The sequence below is a fragment of the Micropterus salmoides genome, unplaced genomic scaffold (assembly GCF_014851395.1).
Source record: "Micropterus salmoides isolate LMB-PRFRI ecotype aquatic unplaced genomic scaffold, ASM1485139v1 Ms_hic_scaffold_9, whole genome shotgun sequence".
In the NCBI taxonomy this organism is placed as follows: domain Eukaryota; kingdom Metazoa; phylum Chordata; class Actinopteri; order Centrarchiformes; family Centrarchidae; genus Micropterus; species Micropterus salmoides.
In genome coordinates this window covers 792,374-819,590 of record NW_024044681.1, presented here as the reverse complement: position 1 = coordinate 819,590, position 27,217 = coordinate 792,374, and the positions used below count along the sequence as shown (strand labels likewise).

General features: G+C 39.1%; 2 protein-coding genes across 7 annotated transcripts; one reads left to right on the top strand and one right to left on the bottom strand.

Annotated features, from left to right (window-relative positions):
* Window positions 1-344: 344 nt before the first annotated feature.
* Window positions 345-8,483, bottom strand: LOC119895145 (E3 ubiquitin-protein ligase TRIM39-like). 5 transcript variants are annotated; one of them, XM_038708038.1, is made up of 7 exons: window positions 8,448-8,483; window positions 8,261-8,351; window positions 6,872-6,944; window positions 6,350-6,416; window positions 3,807-3,910; window positions 2,463-2,739; window positions 346-1,880 (listed from the first exon to the last, which is right to left on the bottom strand). In XM_038708038.1, the coding sequence occupies exons 6-7, from the start codon at window positions 2,728-2,730 to the stop codon at window positions 805-807; spliced, it is 1,344 nt and encodes a 447-aa protein (XP_038563966.1). In that variant the 5' UTR covers window positions 2,731-2,739; window positions 3,807-3,910; window positions 6,350-6,416; window positions 6,872-6,944; window positions 8,261-8,351; window positions 8,448-8,483; the 3' UTR covers window positions 346-804. The 5 variants fall into 5 exon arrangements, with proteins under 5 accessions (XP_038563968.1, XP_038563970.1, XP_038563969.1 ...); XM_038708039.1 differs by lacking the exon at window positions 6,350-6,416; XM_038708040.1 differs by lacking the exons at window positions 6,350-6,416; window positions 6,872-6,944; window positions 8,261-8,351; window positions 8,448-8,483 and adding an exon at window positions 5,694-5,821 and having other exon boundaries at window positions 345-1,880.
* Window positions 8,344-24,015, top strand: LOC119895146 (tetraspanin-8-like). 2 transcript variants are annotated; one of them, XM_038708045.1, is made up of 9 exons: window positions 8,344-8,477; window positions 18,649-18,711; window positions 18,808-18,927; window positions 19,592-19,666; window positions 19,765-19,860; window positions 20,865-20,975; window positions 21,169-21,252; window positions 22,063-22,160; window positions 22,201-24,015. In XM_038708045.1, the coding sequence occupies exons 1-8, from the start codon at window positions 8,421-8,423 to the stop codon at window positions 22,135-22,137; spliced, it is 681 nt and encodes a 226-aa protein (XP_038563973.1). In that variant the 5' UTR covers window positions 8,344-8,420; the 3' UTR covers window positions 22,138-22,160; window positions 22,201-24,015. The 2 variants fall into 2 exon arrangements, with proteins under 2 accessions (XP_038563973.1, XP_038563972.1); XM_038708044.1 differs by having other exon boundaries at window positions 22,063-24,015.
* The last annotated feature ends 3,202 nt before the right edge of the window (window positions 24,016-27,217 follow it).

Genomic DNA, 27,217 nt, shown 5'->3' with positions numbered 1-27,217 from the left:
TCTATATAAATGTATAAATATATACATTCTAGTACTATGGCAATACAAATACAGTAACAATTATGTCCAATCATTACAGTCAATTGGAATTCCTATTAGTGGAAAAAGTCCCGATGTGGCTGGTGTTGGATGTCAGAGAAAAAGATTTTAAATTGTGGTGGCAGGTTGAGGCATTGTGGTAAGGTGGCTGGTGCCAGGCCTCTAATGGTCTGTGGTATTTACAGTATCTGGAAATGTCAGTAGATGATAGATTCTTCTGATGTGCCAACATTGGCTGGTGCTTTGGCCACTCAGAGATAATTCTGTATATTGTATGTTGTGTTCCTCCAAACAAAGAAAAAGTAGGGATTTTCACACTGTTACTTTATTGTGCGGTATTCATTAACCATACAATGCCAGGTAGTACCTTCTATATACACACATTAGTGGTTGAATATCAATATGCACATCCCAACTCCTTCCTCAGGGGAAATAATCACTCTGGAGACTGTAGCAGTGAGCAGAGTGAGGCAGAATCTGTAACTCCATTTCATCAAAGAGAAAGTGGCACCATCTAGTGGCACAATCTGTTACTACAACCAAACCCCAGTACATTTTCTGACAGTTTCAAAGCTACTCTTCTCGTATTATTAGTAATAATCATAATAATAATACATTTTATTTCTATAGCACTTTTCAGGACACTCAAAGACACTTAAAACCAGAAGTTATGTACATTTAAAAACAGATAAAATACATAAATAGCAAAATATATGAACATGAATATATTGAAGTTTATGGGGAAGTAGTGAAGTTGCTGAAAATCTAATCAGTGTAATTGACAGGGGAGACGATCAGAGGGGTTGAGTTTTTGCCCTCATAATGAAGACCGGGGCTGAAGAATGGGTAGAGTTTCTCCGTGAAGGAACAGTCAGTAAAGGAGTGGATAAGGTCTGCAGAATCTACGTCAAAAAAGGAGACCAAACCCTTCTCGTAATCCACAAACACACCCACCTTCTTTGGCGGATATTTTACACTGAGATGGACAGCAGCCGTTCTGTACTTATCTGCATCCCTTAAACATATCGTCCAGTAGCCATTTGTAGGGTTCGCTGTGACCGATAGCTTTCTGTCGATAGACTCTTTGACGACACCTAAATCCCAAGAAGTCTTCCCTTCAACTTGAACCTCGTAGTAAAATCTTCCTGAAGAGAAGCTCTGCTTTCCCAAGACATTTGCGGCACAATTAAATCTTTCTGGGTTGTCTGGGAGGTTTTGTTTTACGTCACCACAGTAAACCTGTTTCCCGTCCTCAGACAAAATGAGGTTGGGATTTGCTGTATCAGGATCTAGAGTCACATCCTTTGCAAACTGCTGGACCCTGTGCAGCTTGGCCTTGGCGATCAGCTTCTCTTTCTCTTTGCTGAATTCTTCCTGCAGCTGATTCACAGCTGTCCCGACACTTCCTCCATATGACGGTGGAGGGACGCTGACTTCTGTCCAGTTCTTGGTGAGAGGAAGTGAGGCAAAGGGGACGTTGAGGTGGTTTTCGGTGCGTGAGAGTTGCTCCATCTTATTGCTTGTCTTTGTCAAATCGGAGATTTCCTGCTCCAGCTCTCGGATGAAGTCGTCGGCCTGTTTCTGTGCTGTTTTTCGCTTTTCATTAATTGCCTTGATAAGATAAGTCAGACTTCTCTTAACAGACTGCAACAAAACAGCGAAGACCCGCTCGCTGTCTGCGACATGTTTGTCTGCAGATTTGTTGCTGAGCTCTGTGGAGTGTTTGATTTCTCTGATCTTCATCTGTCTCTCCTGGATCATCAGCTTAATTTTATCCCCCAGCTCGGCCTTCTTTCTTTCATGATCACTTTTGAGAGGAACAGAGTCATGGTTGTTGAGGTCTAAAACAGAAAGGCAGAACAAGACAACATCTGGTCAGTCTTACAGAACAGCTCTTGGTGTTTACTGTGTCAATTACTATTCTAATTAGGGACGTCTGATAAAGCGATCCGAGTCACTAACTATCTACCAAAATACTAAATTTGGCTCACCTTATTTTTCATGATTTACATAATCCAAACACTGAAGGCCCTGATTCAAAACCATTCAGTTTATATGCATAAATTATAAATTAATATAGAACAACAATCTACTAGAGAGAAGACGTCTCACTCTGTTGTAGTTAAGGGAACTACAGAAACACTCTATTGTTGTACAGTGGTGGTACAGAGTGGAGCGTCTTCCCACAGAAATGATCTTTGGCTGAGTACAGACCTTGGCTGCAGAGAGACCACGATCCTGACAAGTTTAATTGTGGACAGTCGTCAATTTACTCTCAGAATTTACATTTGTTTTGTACAGTGGCTCGGGATAACTATTAAAAAGACTTTATTATTGTTTTGATTTGATAAATTATCCATTATGAATATATATAATTTATTAGATGCATGTGAAACTTGTTTTCCAGATATTTATACTTCTACCTTGAAGTCTTTCCAAACGCTGCACCAGATCGTTCCTGTAGATCTTTTCTAACACCTTCAAGGTCACCTTCAGAGCTCCAGGACCCTGATATTTCTGTACCATTAGATCCACTGTGTAACACCTTTCTGCCTTCTCCAAAAAAGCCTCTGGGATGCCTGAAAAGTCTTCCAGGATGTCATCATGCTTCAGGAACCACTTGAAGTGCTTGAACTCGGCGTCTTTTAGTTCCAATAGAGTCGTCCAGAGCTCTTCTTTAAGTTTCACCATTATGACTCCCTGTTCACAATAAGAGACATTTTCAATCAGAGGGACATCCTGCTTTTTCTGCAGAATGATTGATCTACTCTAACAGCACGTCACAAGTGCAACTGTTGTAAATGTGAATCTTAAATTCAAGTCATCTACCGCTTAACAAACTGATCACACTGTGAACTTTAGGAAAGAATAGACCAGTGACAAGAACAATAAGGTTTGATACGGGATAAAAGTGACCGGGGTGCTTCAGATGCATTTCCACACAAAAGGAAACAATAACAAAGAGTTACTGCGTGTTTTTCATATTTACCGTGATGCAACTTAGATGTTTTATTGGATTTAATCAATGGTTGCAAAGGAGACATGCAGAGGTGGAAATTGGAGACAAAAACTCAAGAATATCTGTCTCCAAAGCAGCAACAAACACCTATTGTATGGTTATTCTTGTTTCTCTTGTTCAATCGGCAGCTTTTTCGGTCACTCCTCTCTTTGATGCATATTTCTCTTTTTTTTGACTAGACTACAAGAAATGTCCAGGTGTCCAAATGATCAGGTGTCCAGGTGGGTGACGAATATAAGAAAAATAGGCCATAGCATACCGTTTATTCAGGTTCTTCCTATAATTTGTCGTCTGAATGTATATCAGATGTAAAATACACAGTAAAATACATAATACACATAGATTCGACAATGTAAAAAAGGCAAAGGCTTTTTTAAGGCCACAGGTTGAATGTATGCATGTGTGTGGGAGAAACTTATCTCCAGCCCTGATATTAGTTTGGCAAATAAAACACAGACATGCACTGCATAAAGTTGCCCTCACAGCCTCATGTCTGACATCCATAAATTAATGTGGTTAAATGACAAAATTACGAGGTGGGTTAGAACTGCGTCACTTGTCTTTGTTCACCAAGGACAAAAAGAAAGACATCTTTGAAAGGATTCTGAGGCCAGTTCTGATATTAAAATAGTTTAAAAAAACACTACACACTGGAAAACATGTCAGTTTATCTCTTAATCACCGCCTTTTACACTGCTTCAGCACAATGAAATACCACTGTGTGTCATGTTCCTGAGAGTAGTCTTACCACTTAATCTTGTTCAGGTGAGCTCACGTCTTTCTTCTCCCGTGAGACGATGCAACTTCTCTGCCGTTAGCGTCTGACTGCAGCCAAGCTTCCACCTCCGTAACCTAGGAAATATCAGTATGTCGTCAGACCAGAGTGACCTATGAGCTGTGGTGCAATGCTACGAATAGGGAACTATGGACACAGCATGGATGCAAATATTTACAGTGGAGCAGACAACAATCGTCATCTGCTGGCTCCACACCAAACATTCGCATATTTGAGGCCGGCAACGTCACTGATAGAGTAAATACTGAGATAAATAATCAGATAACAATATACTGGATGCTTTTTTTTTTTTATTTAAAGGGATTATGGTAAAAACAAGCTTACAGTTGGGTAGCTTAATAGCAGTCCAAACAGGAGAAGCTTAGGCAGGAAGCAGGTCCCACTGTGCAGGTGAGACACTGTCTGTTGCTTGGCTACAGATGACACTGGGAGGAGTGTCTCGCACGCACTTGTACCATCACAGTAGCTGCATTTACATGGACCCTAATGTTATACTAATTATCAGAATAATAGCCCAATCAGACAAAAAAGCTTCACGTCACAACCGCAATCGGAAGGTCAATCCATCCTTATCGGAAGGAGTTTTCATCAGTTGGGAGGGTTGGAGTAAATCTTTGTCTTTGTTTAGGAAAATATTAGCACCTGAACCATTAAATGTTTAATTCTCTCTGGTCGGAATAAATATGTGCTTTCTGGGCATGTTTGTCCCATGTTGGGGTGTCATTAGGTGACGTGAATGAGTTTCCAGCAGAGACTGAACAGCAGAAATGCAAATATTGTTACCAGGTCCATCTGTAACTGCAGCTTCTGATGAGTTGGCGTAAAGGTTAAAGGAGAGGTTCACAGTTTTTCAAGTATTTCTTGAAACAGTAGTCGGGTGCTCACGTGTACAATGAAACAGGTTTTGCTTGCTGTAATCATTCCTCCTGTTCATACTCTCAGACAAATCAAGTCCAGATGTTGAATTTTACATTGGAAGCGTTACATTAAGGCATGCGGACCTTTTAGTGCAGAAATGATGCTGAGAGCGGTGACGTTGAACCAGATCTGTAAAGTTGCTAGCTGTAAAACCGGAACAATGAACTGAAAGAGTTGAGAGAAACTGCAGAATCTGGTGATGATTCGGCACTATGAGCCACACATACAAAGTTATATAAGCTATTGAAATTATAAAAATATTCATCACCTTTAAACTGAACCTCTCACAGCATCATTTTCTTTTACTTTTCTCCATTTCCAAACTGGACATCAAGTGACATGGACAACTCGGAGCCATATAAATGTGTAACCAGCTTTGCATCATGAGCAAAGACAAAACAGACGATAGTCCAAACTGCAAAAGACTCTGTTCAGACTCCCTCTCCAGCTCGTTATCGGGTTCCATCAACATCTCCCAAGCCACCATTCTGCACAGAGGCGAGCGGCACACTCATGTCCCGCACAGGGAACTCCAGTCACTGTGGCAAAGCCAACAAGACACTCAGTTAACACTCTTCCCACGCAGCATGCCTCTGTTAGCACAGAACACAAAGACATGAAAGGAACGATTCTGGATTAACAAGCTCACAGCATGAGAGACAATTTAGTTTTCCTAAACAAACCCTAGATGATGCTGAAAAGTCAGTAAAGGACTTCCTGACCACACAACTCAAACTACCTGCAGAGACACTCAACAACATCGCATTCCACCACCCGCACTGTCTTGCATTGAAGACCACGACCGCTTATTGCAAACACAAAGACAGTTGTCCAACGACAAGAGAAACTGCTAAAAGAAAGACTTCAGACCCACTGGCCAGGATCCACAGTAAATCATACAAAGACGTAATAAAGTATTACCAATCCGAAAACATGTCCCTTCAGTGGAGAGATTAAACAGTTGTAGTTGCAGTTGTGGAGATAAGAACGTAACCCCCTGGCTCTTCTGGTCCACCCTCCCTCAGCTGCTCACACTAAACCCCTTCCCCCGCCCTCTCTCTGCCACGCAGACACATACATGTTCTCCTTATCCCTCCTCTCTCACGCTGTTAAAGGCACATGTTTAAATTATTAATCCCACCAAAGATTATTATACATCCCACATTATAGTACTCAACTTAATGCACATCCCTACAGTATGTGCATTGATCTTCACCAGCCTTTTTGTTCCGGTTTATGTGTATATTGTTGCTTCCGTTTTAGTCTCTCTTTGCATTGTTTTGTCTGCCAGTGTAGTGAAGACAGTTTGTGTGTTTTATAGAGCACAATTTTACAAATCTGCCTCAAGGGGCTTTACAATCTGTACAGCATTCAATGTCAGATAAATATTTTACAGGTAAAATGTGAACCATATGGGCAGAATTATAGTTTGCATTGTAGTAAAATAAATATTAATCAACAGATATTCTCCTTATCAAACAGAAAAATGCAAACACACACACACACACACACACACACACACACACCTTCTGAATTCAAGTTTCTGTCTTTAACCAATTGAACTAACAAAAACTCACCAAACCGTCTTGGTTTGTCTTTTCAGTCTTCCAGCAATCACCAGCTCTGGTTTGGTGGAAATAAACCCTTAAATTCATCAAGTTAGATATATAGTTAGATAAATTTTCTTCTTTGCTGCTTTCATTTATCGATTCCACATTCATTGCACTTTTAAATCCAGTCTAAAGACCTTCCTTTATACAATTGCACTTGAGTCCCTAATTATCAATAGAACAATAAAATAGCAATAACAGCAATTTATCGATTTATTTGTGTTTTTTAATTATTTATTGTACAACACTTTGTTGTGTTTAAATGAGCTCTATTAATAAAGTTGACTTGACTTGTAAATCAGGTGAAGATAAGTGAGGTAAAACCAGAACTGCAGGTCAAGAGCCACTTCGATAATCACCAGCTGGACAAACACTAAGTTGAAGTTGGTGTAAAGTTATTTATTAACCAGCTGCTCTCCTATTTTAATGACAGAAGGTCAGTGTTGACTGCATCAATGACAACATGATGGAGGAAATGTAGAGACTTACCGGTGTCAGGTGTGATGTTGAATAGAAACACTGAACATTGTCCTCGTGTAGCCTCGTGTCCTCGTGTTAGAAACTGTTGGTGAGAGGATGGGTGAGTCAGGTGATCAGGGGTGGGTGTGATTGTGCTGTAGTTTTGTACAGCCTCCACTACATGGTAGTAAAGAGTCATATTTCCAACCCTAACATCTAGAAATAGTCTCAAAGTCAGTGAAATTGCACCCAACGAAATGATATTGGGTCGGCGGGGAAGTAAAGTAGATGTACAGATATATTTTTTGCAGAGAGTCAGAGGATTACCAAAGTTCTTAGAGTTCATCCTGAGGGGAACATAAACATCTGAGCCGAATTTCATCACAATTCATCACAACAGTTGTGAAGATACAGTATTTCACAGGAAAGTGAACATGTTGATCTGGTGGTGGCGCTAGAGAAAAATTCAGTGGATCGCCAAAATCAATAGGATTCATCATCTGGGAATAATTTACATTTGCACCAACTTTGATGTCAACCCACTAGATGGGTTGACATCAGTTGTTTCCGTCTGGACCAAAGTGGAGGACCGACTGACTGCCATGCAGCAAGTACGGCTAAACACCATGCATCTTGCTCTAACAGGATGTTTTTTGGTGTCTAACTTAATATGACACCATCCCCTCATTGTCTCTGTCATGGTACTGACAACTGTAGTAACATTTGGATCCGGGTCCCCTGATTTTATGTTTCCGCCTGCTGATTTCTGACAGCAGCTGTGAACTGAAGCTGTGAAATTTGTGACAGCAGAACAGAGCCGATCATCTGCACGGCTAATCCTGAACAGGTGACATTTATCAGATTGAAAGGAGTGATTAATGACGGCTTTGCTGAAGTTGCACTCATACAAACATCTCAGACAAAAGTCAGGGAGGTTTAGGATAAGAATAGCAAAATGTTTTTTGCCAACATTATTATTCTCTTTTCTCTTTATTAGTTGTTCTGCAGTCTTGATCTCAATGACTTCAAACTTCTGTTCTGTTTTTATCTGTCCAGGGACTACAGATGAACTCTGACAGGTTTCGGAAATGTTTATTTATGTGTCCCTGATAAATAAACTGATAAATAGATGTATTTTATTTTTTTTTGTTTTGTTTCTTGTCTCTTTGGAGATATCACGCTCCTCCAAACTCACACCGTCATCCAGCTGAGACGATAGAGATAAAATGTTGTCACCTGATAAAAAGAGAGTTTGGTTTCGAGGCAGGCTCGTCGCTGCTTTATTTGCTTGTGCCCTTGGCAGGAGATGAGGAGGTAGGAAAGGAAACGACAAAGAATGACAGGTAGAGAAAGAAAATAAATGATGTAGAAGGAAAGCAGGTGTAGAAAAGGAGAGGAAGAACGACAAAAGGGACCAACCCTGTGGGAGGGAAACGGGTAGCGCAGGTTGGACTGTGTACTGGCCTGAGGGAGTCTCTGTTTCTGCCTCTGTTCTGTAGGAAGTCTGTGTCTGTTGAAGACAGAGAGTTGTGAGAGAAAGAAGCCGCTGAGGAGGAACGACCAAAGAGAAATTAAAGCCATGGCTGTGAATAAATGCATCAAATACCTTTTATTCTTCTTCAACCTTCTGTTCTGGGTGAGTCTGGAAAACAAAAAACACTTTGACTTAACAGATGATGTATTGGACAGGAGGACCATGTTTAAATCGTATTTATCTTGTTTCCCCAGAGTTTCTGTATCAGGGGCAGGTTTGCCTCGTTTGTCACTGAAGGAATTTTTTCCACTTAAAGTTGTTTGAATTTTGCCTCCGATTTGATGCAGGAATCACTTATTGCACAGTTTATGGGTGTGTTATACCGGTCTTGGAGGCAGAGATGTAGCTTTTTTATTTGAAATACTGACAGGATATCATCATTTTTAGTAGATTTTTGCTTCTTTATTCAACCTGTATTCTGTTTTGGGGGTTTTGCTAAAGTTAAACACGTGTTTGATGTATTTATTCTATGTATGAATTTATCTATCTGTATTATCTATTTATCTTAGGCAGGTGTATCTTCAGTCTATATGTTTAGTTTGTTTACGAGACTTCCGAATCATCACTGTCAGTCTTGTTTCTTCAGTAAACTGGTCTGTAGTAAGCTGGTAGAACAGGTTTTGTTGGATCTTTCACCTCTCTGCCTCTCCCTCCACACACTTGTTCAGTTTCAGGGCGTGTCCCAGTGATCGGCTTCGGTCTTTCAAGTGCAGCCTAGTATCACTGCTCAGCCCGTGGTTGTATTATTGTCTATTTTCATTATAGGCACTGTTTGCTGTATTGGGTCAGTGGGAAGTTTAATTCAGCCCACTCATTAGTTAGTCATAACTTCATCATTAATCCATTTAACCTCCCCAAGGATAGGGATACATTACACTGAGTAGTTACTAAGTAATCCCTCTTACCTCATGATTAACTGACCATTACTTTAAGTCTGTGTGCTAGGCTCGGCAAATGACCTCAGTATGCTTCAAAAGACTAGTTGGTGAACTACAATGAGCTAACAGCCAAGCTAGCGCTAGTCAGTCACAAAAGCTCTCTGAGCTTCTTTTCTATTTTCTCTGTACTGTGGTGTTCAATACCTCTGGCATCTTGTTCAATATTGTACCAAGTTAGAAAACAAGCTCGCTGACTTGCTCATCTCGGTTGCTAACGGATAATAAATTCACACGGTTTATTCAAAAGATTGTAAGTGCAATTTGTACCATTGACTCCTTTCTTGCGAAACATTCCTCTTATGTGTAGAAGTTTATTCTCTGACAGGAGGTTAAATAAAGCCCACAGCTGATAAGCTTCCTCCACTCTTTGGCTTTTCGTTGCCTTAAAAGTCAACATTGGCTTACAATTGGTCAAGTGCAAATGGATATACTTCACTTCTTTACTTCACTTGACCAGACCTCATAATATAAAGTTTAAAAAAGATTGAAATTTGGGGGCTTTGTCTGAAATTTTTCATATTACACAATTACCAGCAATCACTGTTCTCAGTGATTGGTCAGGTGTGTGGAGGTGAGAAAGTACCACTACTGAGTTAAAGTCTGTGTAAAAGCAATGAGTTTTATACAAAATAAATCCACAGAAGCCGGTACCTCCATTAAAGGCTTACACTGAAAAAATTTAAAGCTACTAGTTAATAAAATCCCAACTATAGACTGTAAAGGAGCATCTGGAAAACTGTCAACTTTTAAACTACAGAATCAACACTTGCAACAACAATTAATCAGCCCTCAATTTTACAGAACACACACTGATATTAGCTTATAGTAAAACATTTCAAAGTCATACTGTGGATCTTCAAATCCCTTTCTTTGCCTTCAAGTAGAAACTGAAAGTTTACACACATTTGACTATTCAGAATAGGTGGAAACACTTGAGATGTAGTCAGACAAACTAGTTTCTCTCAAACTCACTGGATCTCTAAACATTTCCTGGAGCTAAAGTGTGTAAAAACCTGACATCCATCCTCTCATCTGGCTGTAAATAAAAAACAAACAAACACAGATTTTGCAGAAAGTGTTTTATTTTAAAATGTTTGGATTAATTTAGCTTAGTATTTAGCGTAGATATGAAACAGCGGCTGAATGAAGAAATCAATCAACCTTTCCCTTACACATATTTTTAAAAAACAAATGAATATGTATCTTACCCCAACTTGGTACAGAGTTTTGTGTTCTGATACACCCAGATGCTAATAGCTAAAATTAGCTAAGTAGATATTTCTGTGAACGTGACGTTTCTGAAGCAGCTCACTCTCCTCTGCTATGATTACTCTACATTTTGGCATGTGACAAACGATTTTGTGTTTTTATAGAGTAAAAAACAGGAACTAAACACAGTTCCTCGCCACGTTTGTTGTTCCCTGCTTCTCTGTGAGCGGGATTGCCCAATGATGACGTCATCAAAGCGACTTACCCTAAGAGCATCTTGGGAAATGTAGGAACATTGCGTTTACGTGGACGCGTGAGATTTTGAGAAATCAAAAGACAGACCAGGATCTGGACGATGAACACAGACACACCAGAGGCAAATACTTAATTCAGAAATGACAGACTCCGCCCACTGAAACTGTGGAAACATTCGCCACTACAACTTGCCGGGAGTGTGAAAAAACAGGTTTCTTGTGCTCCATGTCAACATCACATCCTGGGTATGATCAAAACCAGGAAAACTCAAAACCGGTGTCGTTATGGAGCTAAAGTGAACCAGGTTCAGGTGTGATGAAGAAGTTTCGGCGACTGATGGAGACTTCATGTCTGGGGATATTTATTCTTTCTAGATCTACATAGATTCACTGATAAGTCTGTTGGATATTGGACCAAATTTAAGACACTTACCCAAATGAGTCACGTTGTGTGTAACTCAAGCCACACGCAACACTTTCTACACAGAGCCAGAGAAACAAAATAAAGATAATCTCGACCTTGGGTTAAAAAAAAACTGCGTCCTTATCAAGGCAGCTGCATCAGTCAGTCGACCAAACATCCCGAGGAAAAACAGTCTGACCTTCAGTTTTGGAGAGTCACCTTTGGCTTGCTTGAGCTCAGCAATTGACCCTATCACAACGTGGGGTAACCTCTGTCACAGTGCCCCTAAATTCTTTCACAGTGTCATATTAGGGTGCACGAGGGACTTTCGAGGGAAGGCAAGGCGAGCACTTCTGCAGCTGGCTGATCCTCAAGTATGTTTGTTGCTGGCTAACCGACGTATTTCAGCAGGAAGCAATTATTAAAAATGACAGTATTACAGCAATAATACCGCTTTATACAGACATAGAATATTGAAGGAATCTTTAAATAATTAAATTCTGATTAACAAGTTATGTTTACATGAATATAAAGGGTATAATGTCATATTTTGAAGGGATGTTTGCATTGATTACATTGCAGTAATAAGGTACTGATTTATCAACACTAACTAGAGTTAATTAAATATAAAGACATGGCCTGCTGATTAACAATCTGTGTTTCTCTCTTAGCCATAATCATTTTTCAATGGCAGTTATTAGCTTCTTCACTGATTAATAAGAAGACAAGCTATCAAGGCTACTACATTATCTAAGAAAAACAGAAGTGAGCGCTGAACTCAAGGCTTCAAAACTGTTTAGATATTCAGCATCACATCCTTTCTATGCAAGCATGTCAGAAATAATCGAAACAAATCCACCCTCAGCTCCGTGTCGTTTAAAATAATCCTGCTGTTTGAACGTCAGTCCTGCTGCCTGCTGAGGTTATTTCAGTCCCTCTCTCATGTTCCCAGAAATGTTGTTACATCGATGTTAACTTGATTTCAACCACTCAGTGGACATGATGTGTTTACCTAATGATGATGATGGTGAGGGTGGGGTCTGGTTGTTATTTACTGTAAAGTTTTTAACTTGTGGCTCTGCAGCTTTAAGTTGCAAAGTGATGCTTCCCATCTGCTGAACAACGCAGCACCAAGGAGCTCTGCAACCAAAAGAGGAACAGAAATCAAACTTGAATGCACTTATTCACTTAAGTATTGTGAGTTTGGCTGTGAGCTGTGAGCGCAGTAGTGGTGTCAACATTAAGATGGTGCCACATCAGGGCTAGAAACATACATCTTGGCTTTCACATCCTCGTTCTCTCTCGGCAAGTGTCAGTCTGCCTGCTGTGGTTTCTAGGGCTGAGCACATTAGAGAAAAACTCCTCCAAACAACCAGACATGTTGTCGAGCAGCAGTGCTTTTATGGCCTGCAAGGGAAAGAGGAATAACCAATTAGGTGCAGCTGTACATTAACGCCTGTTAGCAGAGTGCTCTTATACTCCATGAATAATAGATGCTGCGTTCAGGTACCCTACCTGCGGAGGAAGATGATACAAACAGAAAGAATAAAGGTTTAAGTCGCAGTACAGGACTGCCGTCTGCTTATGTTGTGATTGTTGGTTTCTACTTTCAGAAAGATGTTTTAAAAGATCTTGTTTTTTAAGTTCAAATATGTGAGCAGGAAGTTGCAAATAAGCAAAACGAAAACTGCTGATAAAAAGCTTTTAATCATGATTTTTCATCAGTGATAAGACACCATCTGTACAGTACGTGTACACAACCAGCTACAACATTTCAGTGCATCAGTAGGGCTGGCTTTAGGCTAAATTTATAATGCTATATATCAAAGTATGTCATGGCGTGATAAGATTACACTGAAAGTTTCTAAAGAATAATGCCAGATCACTAATAATAATAATAATAATAATAATAATAATAATAATCAGTAAGGATTTGGCAATACTATAAGGTTTTCACTTTAGATTCTACATTTTCCTGGCAAGACTTTTATCAAATCCTCCTATAAAAACTATTTGCTACAAACCAGCCCGACCAACATATCGCCCAGTATTAGCTAAAAATAACTGACAGGAAATTGGAGTACATAAATGCCAAAGATATGAGTTGTGCAAAGGAAATGAAAATTGTTCGATGTTAAATTACTGATATTTGAAACTCTCACATCGGTCCTATTATGGTTCATCATTTTCAAACACTTTTAACGCCATCAACAGCTATTTGAGCAAGATGTTTTAGATTGAAAATGGAGCCTGACTCGTCAGCTGCTCAGACTGTCTCTACTCAGATTTATTAATAAACTGATTTGGGTGGATAATCTAAGACAAAACAATTGGCATCTGTTCTGTTCACCACATGGTTTGTTTTGATGTCTAAGTAAAGAACAGTCAACCATTAGTCGTCTAAAAATAGTGTCTGTCTGAATTTAACACCTGTTGATTCAGATAGACCTCAGAAAGGGCGCAAACCCTTCTGGCAGGCATGGACAGGCTCTGTGGGCTCATGACTACACACCTGCCTGTTATTAGTTGCATTACTGCCGTGTATCAGTCACTTGTGGTAATTGTGTAATGTACTGTCTGCTCATTGTTCGGATGGATTTACAATGAATCAAAGGATCAGTTTGTATCTCAGGTACACGGTGACTCAATACTACTGGTTTACTTGCTGCCTGTGAGTCACTGCTGAGGAATTAATGTTCTGTTCCACCTTCAGTTTAACTGTCAGCATGATTGACTTGCTGTCATTATTAATATTATCACCACAATGTTTATTTGATGTTTCCCAAGAAGGAGAATTAGTTGGTGTGCAATTAACAACAGTGATTTTTCCACATTGCAGTTTTGTACGTCTACAGGAGCCCTGCAGGGACATACTGTAGAGGCTCAGGGAACTCAGTGATAGTGATGGAATGAATGAGGATGTGATTTCAGACACAAGCACGACCAATTAATTTATACTCAAGGTGGTATAAATAGCTTTAAATGCAAGAAAAACAAACAGTACAAGTTAAAAAGAACAGAGGAGCATACTGGAACTGTAATCCTGAAAAATTAACTGTAATCATGATATGAAATTAATCCAAACTAACGTTAATCCCCATCAACTGTAATCTTGATGTAGTTGTAAGAAACCCTAATTAATTTTATTCCTGATCAGGTGTAATTAGCTGCAATCCAATCCAAACTAAATCTTGTATAACTGTAATCCCAGTCAAATGCAATCCTGATCCGATGGAATCAACAACTGTAAACTGGATCACCTGTAATTTGAATGATTTAATACGACTTAATTCACCGTAGATCTGCTATAATCCTGATACCTTTAAACCTGATTATTTGTAATTCCAATTAGTTTTAATCCTTTCAGCTGCAACCAGTTAACCAATTAGTTAGTAACCAATGAATTGACTAATTCATCAGTCAGAATTGTATTCTTGATTAAATGTAATTTAAAAACTTCAGTCCTGATAAATGTTCTCTTGCTCCTGATCAACTGTAACTGAAATCCTGATCATTTTTTTCTTCTTCTTTTATTTAGAGAAACAGGGACAACGTACAATAAACATTAACCTCAAAGGGGAAGATGCATTGTACCGGGTTTTAGCTCAAGAGCTAATTTTCACCTGTAGTCCCTGGGCAGGCTGATGTTGAGTTAAGATACATAAAAAACATACATGAATAATAAGATTTACAATGACAAAATAAAAATGTACAAAACGAAATGTTCACACCTTTCATATACAGATGTTAGAGCACACACTTATATACACACATACATACATCTGGTCACATATGGGAACAAAATTGATTTAATAAAAGTGTAATCCTGGTTTGTAACCACGCCCTCTGATCTGGGATCAGTCCGTCAGTGCCGTCATGCTGCTGCAGGCTCAGAGGGAGTGTTTGTTGTTTTTCGGATTTGTCATGCTATGTTGTTCTGCAGGTTTGCTCGGTGAGGGTTCATGTTACAGGTTTGAATCTGTCAGCCTGTAACCACATCAGCTTTGAATGGGAGTTTTGCTTTTCCAGTGATAAAGCAGATAAAACTGGAAAGCCGGAAATCTCTCCTCCACTGTGCAATCTCATATCCAGTCATTTAAAAGAGTTTTAAAAGAGTATTTTAATTATTTTTCTCCCTTGTTAAACAAATTGATTAGCCCCTAAGGACACTTTTGCACATGCTCGCAATAAAGCATGTGCCGCAGTGTGTGTGCGTCACCCCGTGTTTGATCCACATTCATAAACCTATGGACACTAATTTTCATTTCCCTGAGAAAATTCAAGGGAATCCAATCACATGTTTACTGACGGCTTTTACAGAGGTGTGTCAAGTAAGCCAGAGTCTTTCGAAAGTCCTTTAGAACCTTTCAAAGTAAAAGCTTTCAATGAACTCAACAACAAGCATTGCTGCAAAAACATTTTCACGCTTTTATTTTGGAAGTGATTGTGAGTAACTGTTTCTGTCATGACAGAGATCTAATTCAGCACCAGCCCCTATCAATTTATTCATTTTTTATTTTTCTGCTATCAAAGCAATCTGGCCAGCTCTGGCCCGCGGGCCGCCTGTTGCTGACCACTGCTCTGCTGCCTTTTACATAGTCACACAGTCATAGATATGATTATAAAAATATAGATTATATAGCTGCTTTCAGTCAATAAAAAGTGTTAGGTCAATATAATGTCACCAACACAATCAAATGACGCTGTGTTTGTGGACTGAGATTGAGACTATTTACATTTAACAGCCTGAAGCAGTGACTCAGCTGAAGTTGTTGCCGATTGGTCAAGAAAATCACCAGACTGTGGTCGCGCTGGTTTCACTGGTCAGGTGTGTCTTTGTGTAGGTGTGACTCAGAAAGACCAGTAAACTTTTCAACATGCCATTATTTATTCAGCAGTTCTGAATTGGTGTACAAACAGGCTGAGGGTGTGGTGGCACTACCTGTGTGTGTGTGTGTGTGTGTGTGTGTGCGCACCAACATTGTAAGCACACAGGTCATGGCCTTTTGTTTGTCACGCCTTTTCCCTTCATTCAGGAGTCGAGTGAATGATCCTTTTTTTAAATGTAGCCTTTATTGTTCAGCTCATGTGTGATTAAGCTCAAGTGATCAACACTGTGAAGCAAACATTGACATCAAACTGAATAAAATGAAATAGAGAAGTTAAGCTTAAGACTAAAATACTTTTTTCCATTGTTGTTTAAAGTGGAGGTTATCCTCTTGATAAACTTAATAATTGTTTGGCTTGTTTCAGTCACTTTATGTACAAACAATTGTGTTAATAATGTTAATAAGATGTTAAATCTTTTCATGGACTGAAACGTGTTTGCATGTATATACACATATTTTAGTTGTCCCTTTTCCTGGTCATTTTTATTATTGGATTCTTGTTTTTATGTTTGCCTTTTATTTTTTTTTACAGTTGGTCAAACCAAGCCCCTCCCACTAAACATACATGTTCCCACAGCAGCAGAAGGATCTGGTTGCCTTTCGAAGCCCCTTCCTGTGTAAAGCTCGCTCTCCATGGCGAGAGTCTCGCCAAGACCCTGGTCCCTCTTGCATAAACTTCTCAAAGACGTCCCTCTGACGCGCCCCAGGCTTCAGAGGCAGCTGCGTCAGCGTCTAACAGCGGGATGAGAGGTTGCCCCCCCCCTCAAAAGTTATTCCCCACTGTTTGTCATCATGCCTCTTTGTCATCGAACATGCTGAGCACGAAGCTCTTTGCGGAGCCGGGGCGTGTTTTGTACGGACGGGCAGTTCTTTCATTGCTGCTGGTTGTTCCGCAGATATTGTCTTTACTAAACTTCTGAAGCCGCGAGCTGACGATACTGAGCTTAACTGAGTGGGAGCATGTGTGAGGAGGGGGGCAGCCTGTGCACGAGCCTTTACTGACAGGGCTTTAGTGACTGCTCCTGGCTCTGATTGGTTGTTTTCACTCGGGTAAATGGCATGACAAGATTGTACAACCTGTTCTCACTCCCAAGTCGTCACATATGGACGCTTGGTCAAGAGCCATAATCGTCAGTTTGTGACGCACTAGGGATCCCTTTGACGTCATAGTTCGACGTATTGAGGGAAGCCCTGTTGTGTCAGTTTTTGATGGTAAAGGCAAGTATAACATTTAAGAGAAAAGACGAAGTAAGGAGGTGATTGGGGTGGATAGAGGGCCAGAACCCGGACCTTGAAGCAGGAGAACAGGGTTTGTGTCCCGTGCGAAACAAAACATTAAATGTTTTTATTTAGGCGAGTGAGGTAAATTGACATTAACGTTAGTTAACTTAAGTCTTAATTGACATACATAGCTATTTTAACCCAAACCATGATCTTTTCCTAACCTTAACCAAGTACTTTCTGTGCCTAAACCTAACGAAACTGCAACGTTTCACGACTTTAATTATGCGCGTTTCAACATGGCAATGTATCGAAACGTTACGTTTTATCTTGAAAGTGTAACCGGATATTGCATATTTATTGTTGCTAAGCGTTGCTAACTTGACTGTGGATCCCTAAACGTCAATAATTGATGCAAAAGGGCTACCCAAGTCTTTAAAAAGCGATGACAAAGGGCCTTGACCATGCGTCAGACATTTGACGAGTAGGGAGTGAGACTGTGTTGGATTGTACTTATTTTAAATATAGAAGTATTGTGTTTAAAAGTTTTAATTACAATAATAAATTCGACTGCAAGACACCTTTCACAAGGTTCCTGTGAGCTCAGGCTGAGCAGTGCATTTCTGTATTTTTCTTCATTTGCGTCCATTTAATCAACATCCCCTAATTATCCGCTCTCTGTTTCTCTCCATGGAAACGCTGCTGTGGTGTCCTCTGACTGGTCTCTGTTTTCCGGCTCTGTCTTCTCTCTGCTGCGTGCCGACAGCTCTGAGGATGAAATATTGATGGCAGATTATTACTCAGAGAGGCGTGTTTGTGTCGGCTAATTGTGCGAGTATTGAATAATACATGTCACTCATCAATCCTGAACCCCCGCACAGGGAGGAGCTGGACAGAAGTCTGTCCATGTACTCCTGATGATCAGCTGCTGGTTTTGTCTTTGATCCAATTTGATTTATTGTTTGACAAAAGACAGGAACAGATGAGGGAACAATGTTGCATGATAAGAGAAGCTCTGCAGTAGCTTCAGTCTGGTGTCTGTTACATAGCCTCTATAATAAACTGCTTTCTTTTTGTTTGATGCAAGAAACCATCAAGTTTGTGTCATCATCAGTGTCATTAGTTCTGCAGGTATTTGGTCATAAACCCAAACAATTTTATCCTAATCAGGGTGCTAGTTAGTTAGAGTATAGTTCTAATTATTTAGTGTGCACTAGCTTTTAATGTGCTCTAGAAACTTTCAGTAGATCAAAACAAACTCTCTTGTTCCCTGTTGGAGTTGCTGCAGGTTTTCTTCACCAAAAAAACTCAACTTATGCTTGTTGCACATTTAAATCTCACCTCTCTCCCTCTTTCCAGCTCAGTGGCTGCATCATCCTTGCCGTCTCCATCTACCTGAGAGTTGGCAACAAAATAAGCATGGTGAGTCACAGTTTTTAATGTTGTTATGTACATATCTGTCTGTCGTCACAAGTGTAAAATACTGATTCGCTGTCTCCCACCACCTCATATCTTCAGATCACCGATGACACTGTTGCTGGCGTCAACCTGATGATCGCCATCGGAGCGATCATCATGGTGCTCGGCTTCCTGGGCTGCTGCGGAGCCATCAGAGAGAACCGCTGCATGCTGCTGATGGTGGGAATCAAATTATTCTTTCTGTGTTTTTTGAATGTTTTCTTACTTTAATCATAGTTTTAGAGAAGATTGTCTTTATTTTTTTAAAACCTTCAGCAAAGGCACCAGTATTTGTGATTTTTTAATTCATCCCTGACTGTAGTTACTGACAGTGGACAGACAATAACTTGTTCCCCTGCCAGACTTTTTACCGCCTGCAACTAGCTCTGAAATCCTAATCTAATAAAATCAAAATGATTTCAGAAATAGAGAGGGACACAATTTTGGACAATTTTTAGAAAGTAGCTATTTAACAAATTAGGGATTGTGATTGAAGAGATTAATGAGATATCTGCACAAAGTTTTAGATTTTATAGACAGTAGTTGAACGGTGATTATAAAATAAACAACAAAGCAAAATGGAAACCACTGAAAATAATTAGCATATAACACTATTTGAGCGGTGAGTATGAAACAATTGTTGACATCGGTTGAGAGTCTGTATTAGCAGGAGACCGCTAATTAAAACAGGAACAGATTGGAACTCTCACTAAAATATATATAACGAGAGAAATTACAGAGCCTGTAAATAAAGGGAACGTTTTCAGGATATTTAGTAACATTCTTTTCCACAATTTCAGCTGTAACTCTGCTGTAAATCAACCCTCCTTCTCTGTTCCCTCAGTTCTTCATCAGCATCCTCATCATCTTCATCCTCCTGCTGGCAGCGGGCATCCTGGGAGCCATAAAATCAAATCAGGTAAAACTGGAAGAAACGCCGTCCTCACGTCACCCTGCAGTCTTATCCGTTTGTTGGAAGCGTAAATGTGGTTGTTTTGTTTGTTTGCATTTGCTTAGGTGAATGAATGGGTGAAGAGCAATTTCGAAAAGTTGCTCCCACTTTCAAATCAACCACCTGATGTGAAAGCAGATCTGGAGAGCATGCAGAAGCAGGTAACACACACACACACACACACACAATACGTGGACACTCTCAAGGTCTAAAACTCTACTTGGTCAATATAAATACATTGTGTTGATAAAGTCTGCAGCAAATCAAGAGAGAGAACTGGAACTAGTTGTTGTGCAGAGGAGCTGACCTGGATTGTAATCAAAGTTTTCAAGTGTTCATGTCATTTTACAGCGCAGGCTTGTGTAATTAAATTTATGTTCCTGGTCCCTGTATGTTACACACACACACACACAAACACGAGCATGTGATGGAGTGAGGAAGATATGGGTTATGCAGTATCTCACAAAAGCGAGTACATCCCTCATGTTTTTGTAAATATTTGATTATAATTTTACATGTGACAAAGTAGTGCCATGTTGAATTCAAGTGAAAAGTGTGAGAGCAATAACACCAAATTTAACACACCTGCTCCCCATTCACACCTGAGACCTTGTAACACTAACGAGTCACATGACACCGGGGATGGAAAATGGCTAATTTTCACTCACTTTACATTGTTGCAAAGTGTCATTTCTTCAGTGTTGTTACATGTAAAGATACAATCAAATATGAGGGGTGTACTCACTTTTGTGAGATACTATAAGGGGGGAACATACACAGCTGAAACTAATAATTTCCCAGGGCTCAATGTGGCATCTTCAAATGTATTTATTTCATTACACCAATAGTCAAAAACCCAAATATATTCAGTTTACTGTCACGTATAACAAAGAAAAGTACTACATCTTTAAAATTGAATTCTACTTGGATCTTTGTCATTCTGACCTGATGAAGATCCAAGTAGGATCTAAACGTTGTCATTTAATAAACTTTTGTGACATGGAGAAAGTGTGTAGTTATTACCTTTTTTCTTTAAAGCAATTTGGGTTCAGCCAGCTCTGAAACTGTGAACCAGGAGGAAATATCGAACACTTATGAGTGGTTGCTGTTCTCCCGCAGCCTTGCGAACAGCTGAATCTTACGGGTTTTTGTATTTTCCTTCCAGCTGCAGTGTTGTGGTGTATTGAATGGGCCATCAGACTGGAGTAGCCAGGTTCCCAGCTCCTGCAACTGCAATGCCACACAGCCAGCATGTTCAAACGGCGTCTACAGCACGGTGAGACAGAAAACCTGTTTTTCTTTCCTATGATATTGGACATTTTGGTTTTTAGATTGATGTCCTTCGTTCCTGCCAAGCAGCGAGTGGTGTTGATTAATATCTCTGAAAACCAATCAATCCATTGCTTAACATTTATCATAGTGTTATTACAATGGACAAAAATATAACAATGTCATGTTTCGTCCTGCAGCCCTGCGCTACCCAAATCACCAATCTGCTGCAGAAAAACATGCAGGTGGTGCTGGGAATTGCCTTCGCCGTCGCCATCCTGATGGTCAGCGCGCGCACACACACACACACACACACACACACACACACACCCTTTTTACAATTTTATCATTCCCCATGAGATACAGCCATGCTGAAAGTAATCAAGGCTTTTAGCTATATAATAAACTATAATAGTTATAATAACTTCATTGGTAACTTTGTTAGTTTAAGATTAAAGTTTCATTAAGCAACTTTAAGATATATATATATATATATATATATATATATATATATATATATATATATATACATAGTACATATTTCAACTCTTAAAAGGATATACATTATCTACGCAGATTAATAACGAGTTACTATATATAGCACATTTAATTAACATAAAAATATAATAAAAATAAAATAGGGTAGGGCATTGTTAAATAAAGTAAAACTTTATATGTAAAAAATACAAAAAAACTAACAGATGGTAATAGCAACATTCGGAATAACATCAGAACTGTGCAAGTTCCTGAATTTTCCACAATACAGTCCTGCAAATATTTCACCAAAACACTCCAGGGCTTTTATTTTGAAAACAGAAAGGAAGTGTTGAGATCAGAAATGTTTGGTACACAGTTGAAATTTATGGTAAATGTGCTTTTTATGAGCACTCGTACACTCGTAAATAGTACAAAAAACAATGTTTTACTTTATTTAACTACATAACATACAGAGAATGTTTTAACTAAACAAAATGTAAAACATGTTTTGACCAGACTTGATTATTTACAGCATAAAATGAAACTCAATTAAATATTTTTAAATATGGTGGCTGTCTTTGGTGTTTGTTTTTGATTTGTTTCCTTTCTTTCTGCAGATTTTCGGCATGGTCTTCTCCATGATTCTCTACTGTCAGATTGGCAGAAAGGAGGCCACCGTCACCACTGCCTGAACACTCACACATGGCCACGCCCCCTCGCTGCCTGGCTACAGCCAATCAGCAGTGCCCAGATGACCTGCGTAACATGCATCATTTAACCTCAGTGCTACTGTACCTTAACCCGTGCTTTACTGTGAAGGAACACGCTGATATTGTGGTTTAAATTTCATCTCATAAATACATTATATATGAATATGGAGTCTTATAGTGACAAAATAGTGGAAATGTTCAATATATAAATGTTTTTTGGCTAAATGCTGCAGAAGTGAAGCGAGGAGGTGTAAAATTAACCAGTGATTACAGGAGGGTAAAATAAAAGTCTTAAATCGAGTGAATAAATTAAAGACATTTCTTACATTTATTTTTGTTGATATAATAAAAGTGAAAATGATATTGTTGTAGGAGTAAAACAAAAATAAAAATGTGTCAAATATCAGCGTGTTCCTTTAACTGTATAGAAATCCTGTGAAAACTATTACTTTTTACCAACAACTCATATCAAAACCAAAGTATATAACTAGTTTAACAAAACATTAGTCTATGTTGTCGTTTATACTTTGGGCTCAAGGAACAACATGTAGGAATATTATTGTCAATAACACTGTTTAAATCAGTTATTATGTAAAGCTTATTATGTATGGAAACCCATTACTGCCAAAATAATAAAATCAATAAATGTGGGTACGTATGATTAAAATATTAAATCCTCATTCCTGTAATAAGTTACTATCTCATGACAGATTTATTCATAAATCATTATTAATTCTCATAATTATGACAAATTCTTAAATTCTGTTTTACTTACACTCAGATCTAGACTTTTTATTAATGCAGTTTATTTTGCTGTTTCATTGTGTAAATTATCCTTGTGTTACATGAAAGATGCATCAAAATTGAATTATTATGATGAAATATTGATTTATAGTTCTGAGATATCTAAGAAGAATTGTTTCTGCAATGCCTTATTTTTTATGTTTAGTTTTCTTTTTGGCAGGAATGGGCTTCCACAGTTTTTTGTCCAAACATATACTGCTATAACTGTCTGTTGCAATGTCTGCTGCCATCTTTGGTTACTATTAATCCTCAGGAAGATGAAGTTGTGGTGTGTGCACTTACACTGTTCTAACATAAGATATAATAACTATATTGGCATTATAAAACAACCCTTGAATTTGACGCTGCTGCATAGATTTAATATCTTAGATCACATTGTTATATTACTCAGTACTTTGATTATTTTACATTATACATATTTGTAGTGTAGAAGTAGTAATCTTGTAGAGCAAAACTTGATTTCTTTTTCTTGTTTCTTTGCACCAAATCTTGTTACTGTTGCATTTATGAATGCTTTTGTTTTTTTGAAAGGCACTGGTTGAAATCTGTTATGCGTTTGTTTTGTAACCTAACTGAATTTAGTTTGAGAATGTGTCATACTATACAAGAAGTTCTCTAAAATTTGCTGTTTTATTTTAGTTTTTGTAGTTTGCTTCCACCAGGGAAATAAAACTAGACTTGAGAACCCCATAATTATACTAATATAATGGTTAAATTCAATTCTAAGAGACATAATTTGTCATACAAATGGGACGCATTACAATTCATATTTTCTTACAAGAAGATGCTTCCGCATTCTCCAGTATTTTCCAAAAGAGGGTTTAATATCAAAAGAATAAATGTACCTTCTTAAGATGATTTGTGTGGACCCCTCTGACCCCACCCTACATGACTCTGACTGATCTGAATGCTGTGATGAAATGTAACAGAGGATGTTGTTTGTTCGCTGTCTTGACAGCCTGATATTTTCCTGTGCGAGCGTCTGCAGCCTGTTGTTTTAAATGGTTTTTATCATTGCAGCTGTCTAAATACAATAAATGATGAAGGGAAGCTCTGGCTGCAGCTGTCCGGCTCTCTGTCTGTGTCACAAGTGAAAGTGGTTAAATGTTAAATTTCTGATAAATGCCAGGACTCGGTTTGCTTCCTCCTCCAGATGAATCCAAACTGTTCTTTCATTTGCAGGATCAAAGTTCACCATTTAGCTTCTACAAAGCTTCACAGGATCCGGTCTGCTAGTTCCCTCATGTAGTCAGCCAAGTTTATTTTTTCAAGTTAAAAAAAAGGTCCATTTACTACAGACTGACTGAACACTAAATAAGACAACATCAAATGTTTAGTGAACACCAAAGCGTCAAGTTGGAAACGGTCAAAAGGTCATCGACCAGGAGTCAGTGGAAGCTCCGATTAAGATTAAAGACATTCACAACAACTACTCAAGCCCATCTATGAACATGAAGACTGGTGATGTGGTTGAAAGATACTAAGTGGACCTTAAATTATTTCAGAATCATCTTTGTGAACACATACAAGGAATACTGTTGTTGTGCTGTGTCTCGGTGTTGTACAAAATGTTGTTGTACCTAATGATGTTGTTGTGATTGGTTTCTTATTGTTGCTTGGTTATCTGTTTGATCCTGCTATATCTGACAAAACAATCACACTGTCTTGCAATGAGAAAAAGCACCACATCCGCCTTATACTGTGTATTGCACAATAGTACGTAAAGATTCTCTTGACGTAGGGGGGAACTGGACAGACTGAAAATACCCCAACTAAACTCTTACGCTAGAAGACAAAACACAGACCTCACTAACGTCTTTACACAGACACATTAGAGATCGTGTCAAATGAAAGAAAAGCTTCAACGCGTGTCTGCTGCTTCAGAAAGATTCATTCAGTTTAAATATGGCGATGTATAAAATTAATACCAGTAAGTTGCAGCAAAATTATTTCTGGACAATGCATTTATAAATAATTTTACTGTAGCATTTTGCACAGTAACATCTACATTTAATGCAGCACTTTGCACATTTAATAATAACACGCAGGCTTCTTGGACTTTTACTGCAGAGGTGTTGTAGAGCTTCAGCTTCAGCCTTGAAGGGCTGCTATACGTTTCAGTAGCCACCAGATGTCTCTGTGTTTCCAGCCCTGACGCTCTGTATGTTTTATCACCACAAACTGAAAGCTTCACATGCCTTCATCCACCTGTCACTTCCAACTCACCAATCACTAAGCTTTCCTTACCGATTAAAATGGGGCAGGTTAATTTATCATGTACCTCTTTCTACAACAAATTGAAACACAACAGAAGGGCTGAGTCCGAAAAGTCTTTTTGGCTTAGGAAGGTTCCTGACTGAGTGAAATGACCTGGAAGTATTTCAGTGGCAGCCATGAAAAGAGCTGTTGGAATTCCAAGCGGGTAAGCCAGAGATCGGACAGTGAAGCCGACCAAAGCCTGCAGGGAGGAATCCATGTAGGCCCAAAAATGACGTCAAAACCCTGTGACAGCCCGTCGCACATGAGAGATGCAACCGTATTGCTTGGATTAGAAGCTCTCGGCAGTCTAAAACACTATGCAGCGATCAGTGATGCTGCGTTAGTTTGGCAGGTGAGCCTCGTAGGTGGGCTGATTAAACAGTGACGATCCGAGTCGGACAAACACACTGAGCAATGAGACTTTTTGTTGGCGCAGCTATGCAGCTACCAGAATTATGGTGTTTCAGACGTTGTTCTATGTCATTAAACCACAGTTTTGCATATGACTTGAACTGAGACCCGTGCGAGCTGTGTTACTGTGTCTTGTAACTTGATCAAAGTGAGGATAATGTTGCAGCATGTAGGTCCAAGTTATGCATTTCCAGCCTTCAGCAATATCATTAATTCATTTACTTCAGTCACAGATGCCAACTCCCTCTCCTTAATAAAGGCCATGATCAAGCTGGATGACCTCTACAGTAAATGTGATGTTTTATTTCAGTGTTTCCCACACACTGATTTATTTTTAGCGGCCTGCCACATTATCATTATCATTATCTGACCATGTTTTCTTACTATCCAAAATGTTCAGTGCACATATTCGCTCAGCACCTCCTCTCGCTCGGTCGTCATTCTGTGGGAAACGTGTTTACAAACAATAAGTAACATCCGCCATCGCATAATTACATTGCCTAGAAAAGAGGATTCTCTGAGCCCCATGGTCCTCTTTTCCTAAGTTTCCTAAGTCCTTCACATCTCCTTCACATCTTTTCTTGATGTCATGATGTCTTCCATCAAGGTCAAGGAAAGGTGATTGGGAAAGGAGATTTTTTTTTTTTTTGACTTTTCGGAAACAGCCAAGGTAGAACTGAGCTCTTGATTGAGGTCTCCTCTAATATAGAGTTGTTCTTGTTGGTGATTGGGTCCTTAAGATTCAAAATAACCAATGAGGAGTCAGACCTGGAGTTCACAGGTGGACAGTAATCAGCTAACGTCACCTTGAGAGAGGGAATAGGAGAAAGAGAGAGACAGAGGGAAAAAGCAAAGTGATCCTGTGATAGTTGTACATCCATAAGTACACTGCAAACAGGAAATAATAATCTGGCATACTTTTAATGGGGACAATTTGCCAAAATGTAAACAAACATAGACTAAGATAAATTGTAGCCCATTGCCAACTAAGTGACTGACACCATGACAACATTACACTTCCTGTTCAAGGAACACTTGTTTAAAAGCGGTGACATAAGGGCTCAGATGAAAAGACTTTTCAAGGTCTTCAGCATATACGATTTTAGGAAACGTAACAGTATGAGGTCGGTTTAGATAATTACAAATTACGGCGGGTCAGGAAAAATATTGCATAACCTCAAACATCAAAAGGACGTAGTAGTGTAGACTACTACAGAGTCGATGATATGAAAATACACAGCATAAAAACACACAACAATGTCGACCGCATCAATCACATCAACATATCTACTGTACAGAAAGCACCATGTAAGAGAGCCCAGCGAAAACAACAGGCCTGTCCAAAATCACTGCGCTAAAATATGACAAAATACAAACAACTTAAGGAGTATCGTTAACAGCGGGGAGAGAAGACACATGCCTTTCGTGTGAGAGACCCGAGTTCAATTTCCCTCTGTGACACATCCACCAATGTGTCCCTGAGCAAGAGTGCAACTGTACCATTACATGTTAAGTTAAACTGCCTTGCTGTTTCAATGCTGCATACTTTAACGTTACAGAAACGAGATGTCACAAACCAGAATCAACA

Coding starts and splice junctions, on each gene's coding strand:
- LOC119895145 (XM_038708038.1), bottom strand. CDS start 2,730: ATGGTGAAACTTAAAGAAGAGCTCTGGACGACTCTATTGGAACTAAAA. Junction 1,881..2,462: donor GCGTTTGGAAAGACTTCAAG/GTAGAAGTATAA, acceptor TTTCTGTTTTAG/ACCTCAACAACCATGACTCT.
- LOC119895146 (XM_038708045.1), top strand. CDS start 8,421: ATGGCTGTGAATAAATGCATCAAATACCTTTTATTCTTCTTCAACCTT. Junction 19,861..20,864: donor TGGAGAGCATGCAGAAGCAG/GTAACACACACA, acceptor TTTTCCTTCCAG/CTGCAGTGTTGTGGTGTATT. Junction 21,253..22,062: donor TCGCCGTCGCCATCCTGATG/GTCAGCGCGCGC, acceptor TTCTTTCTGCAG/ATTTTCGGCATGGTCTTCTC.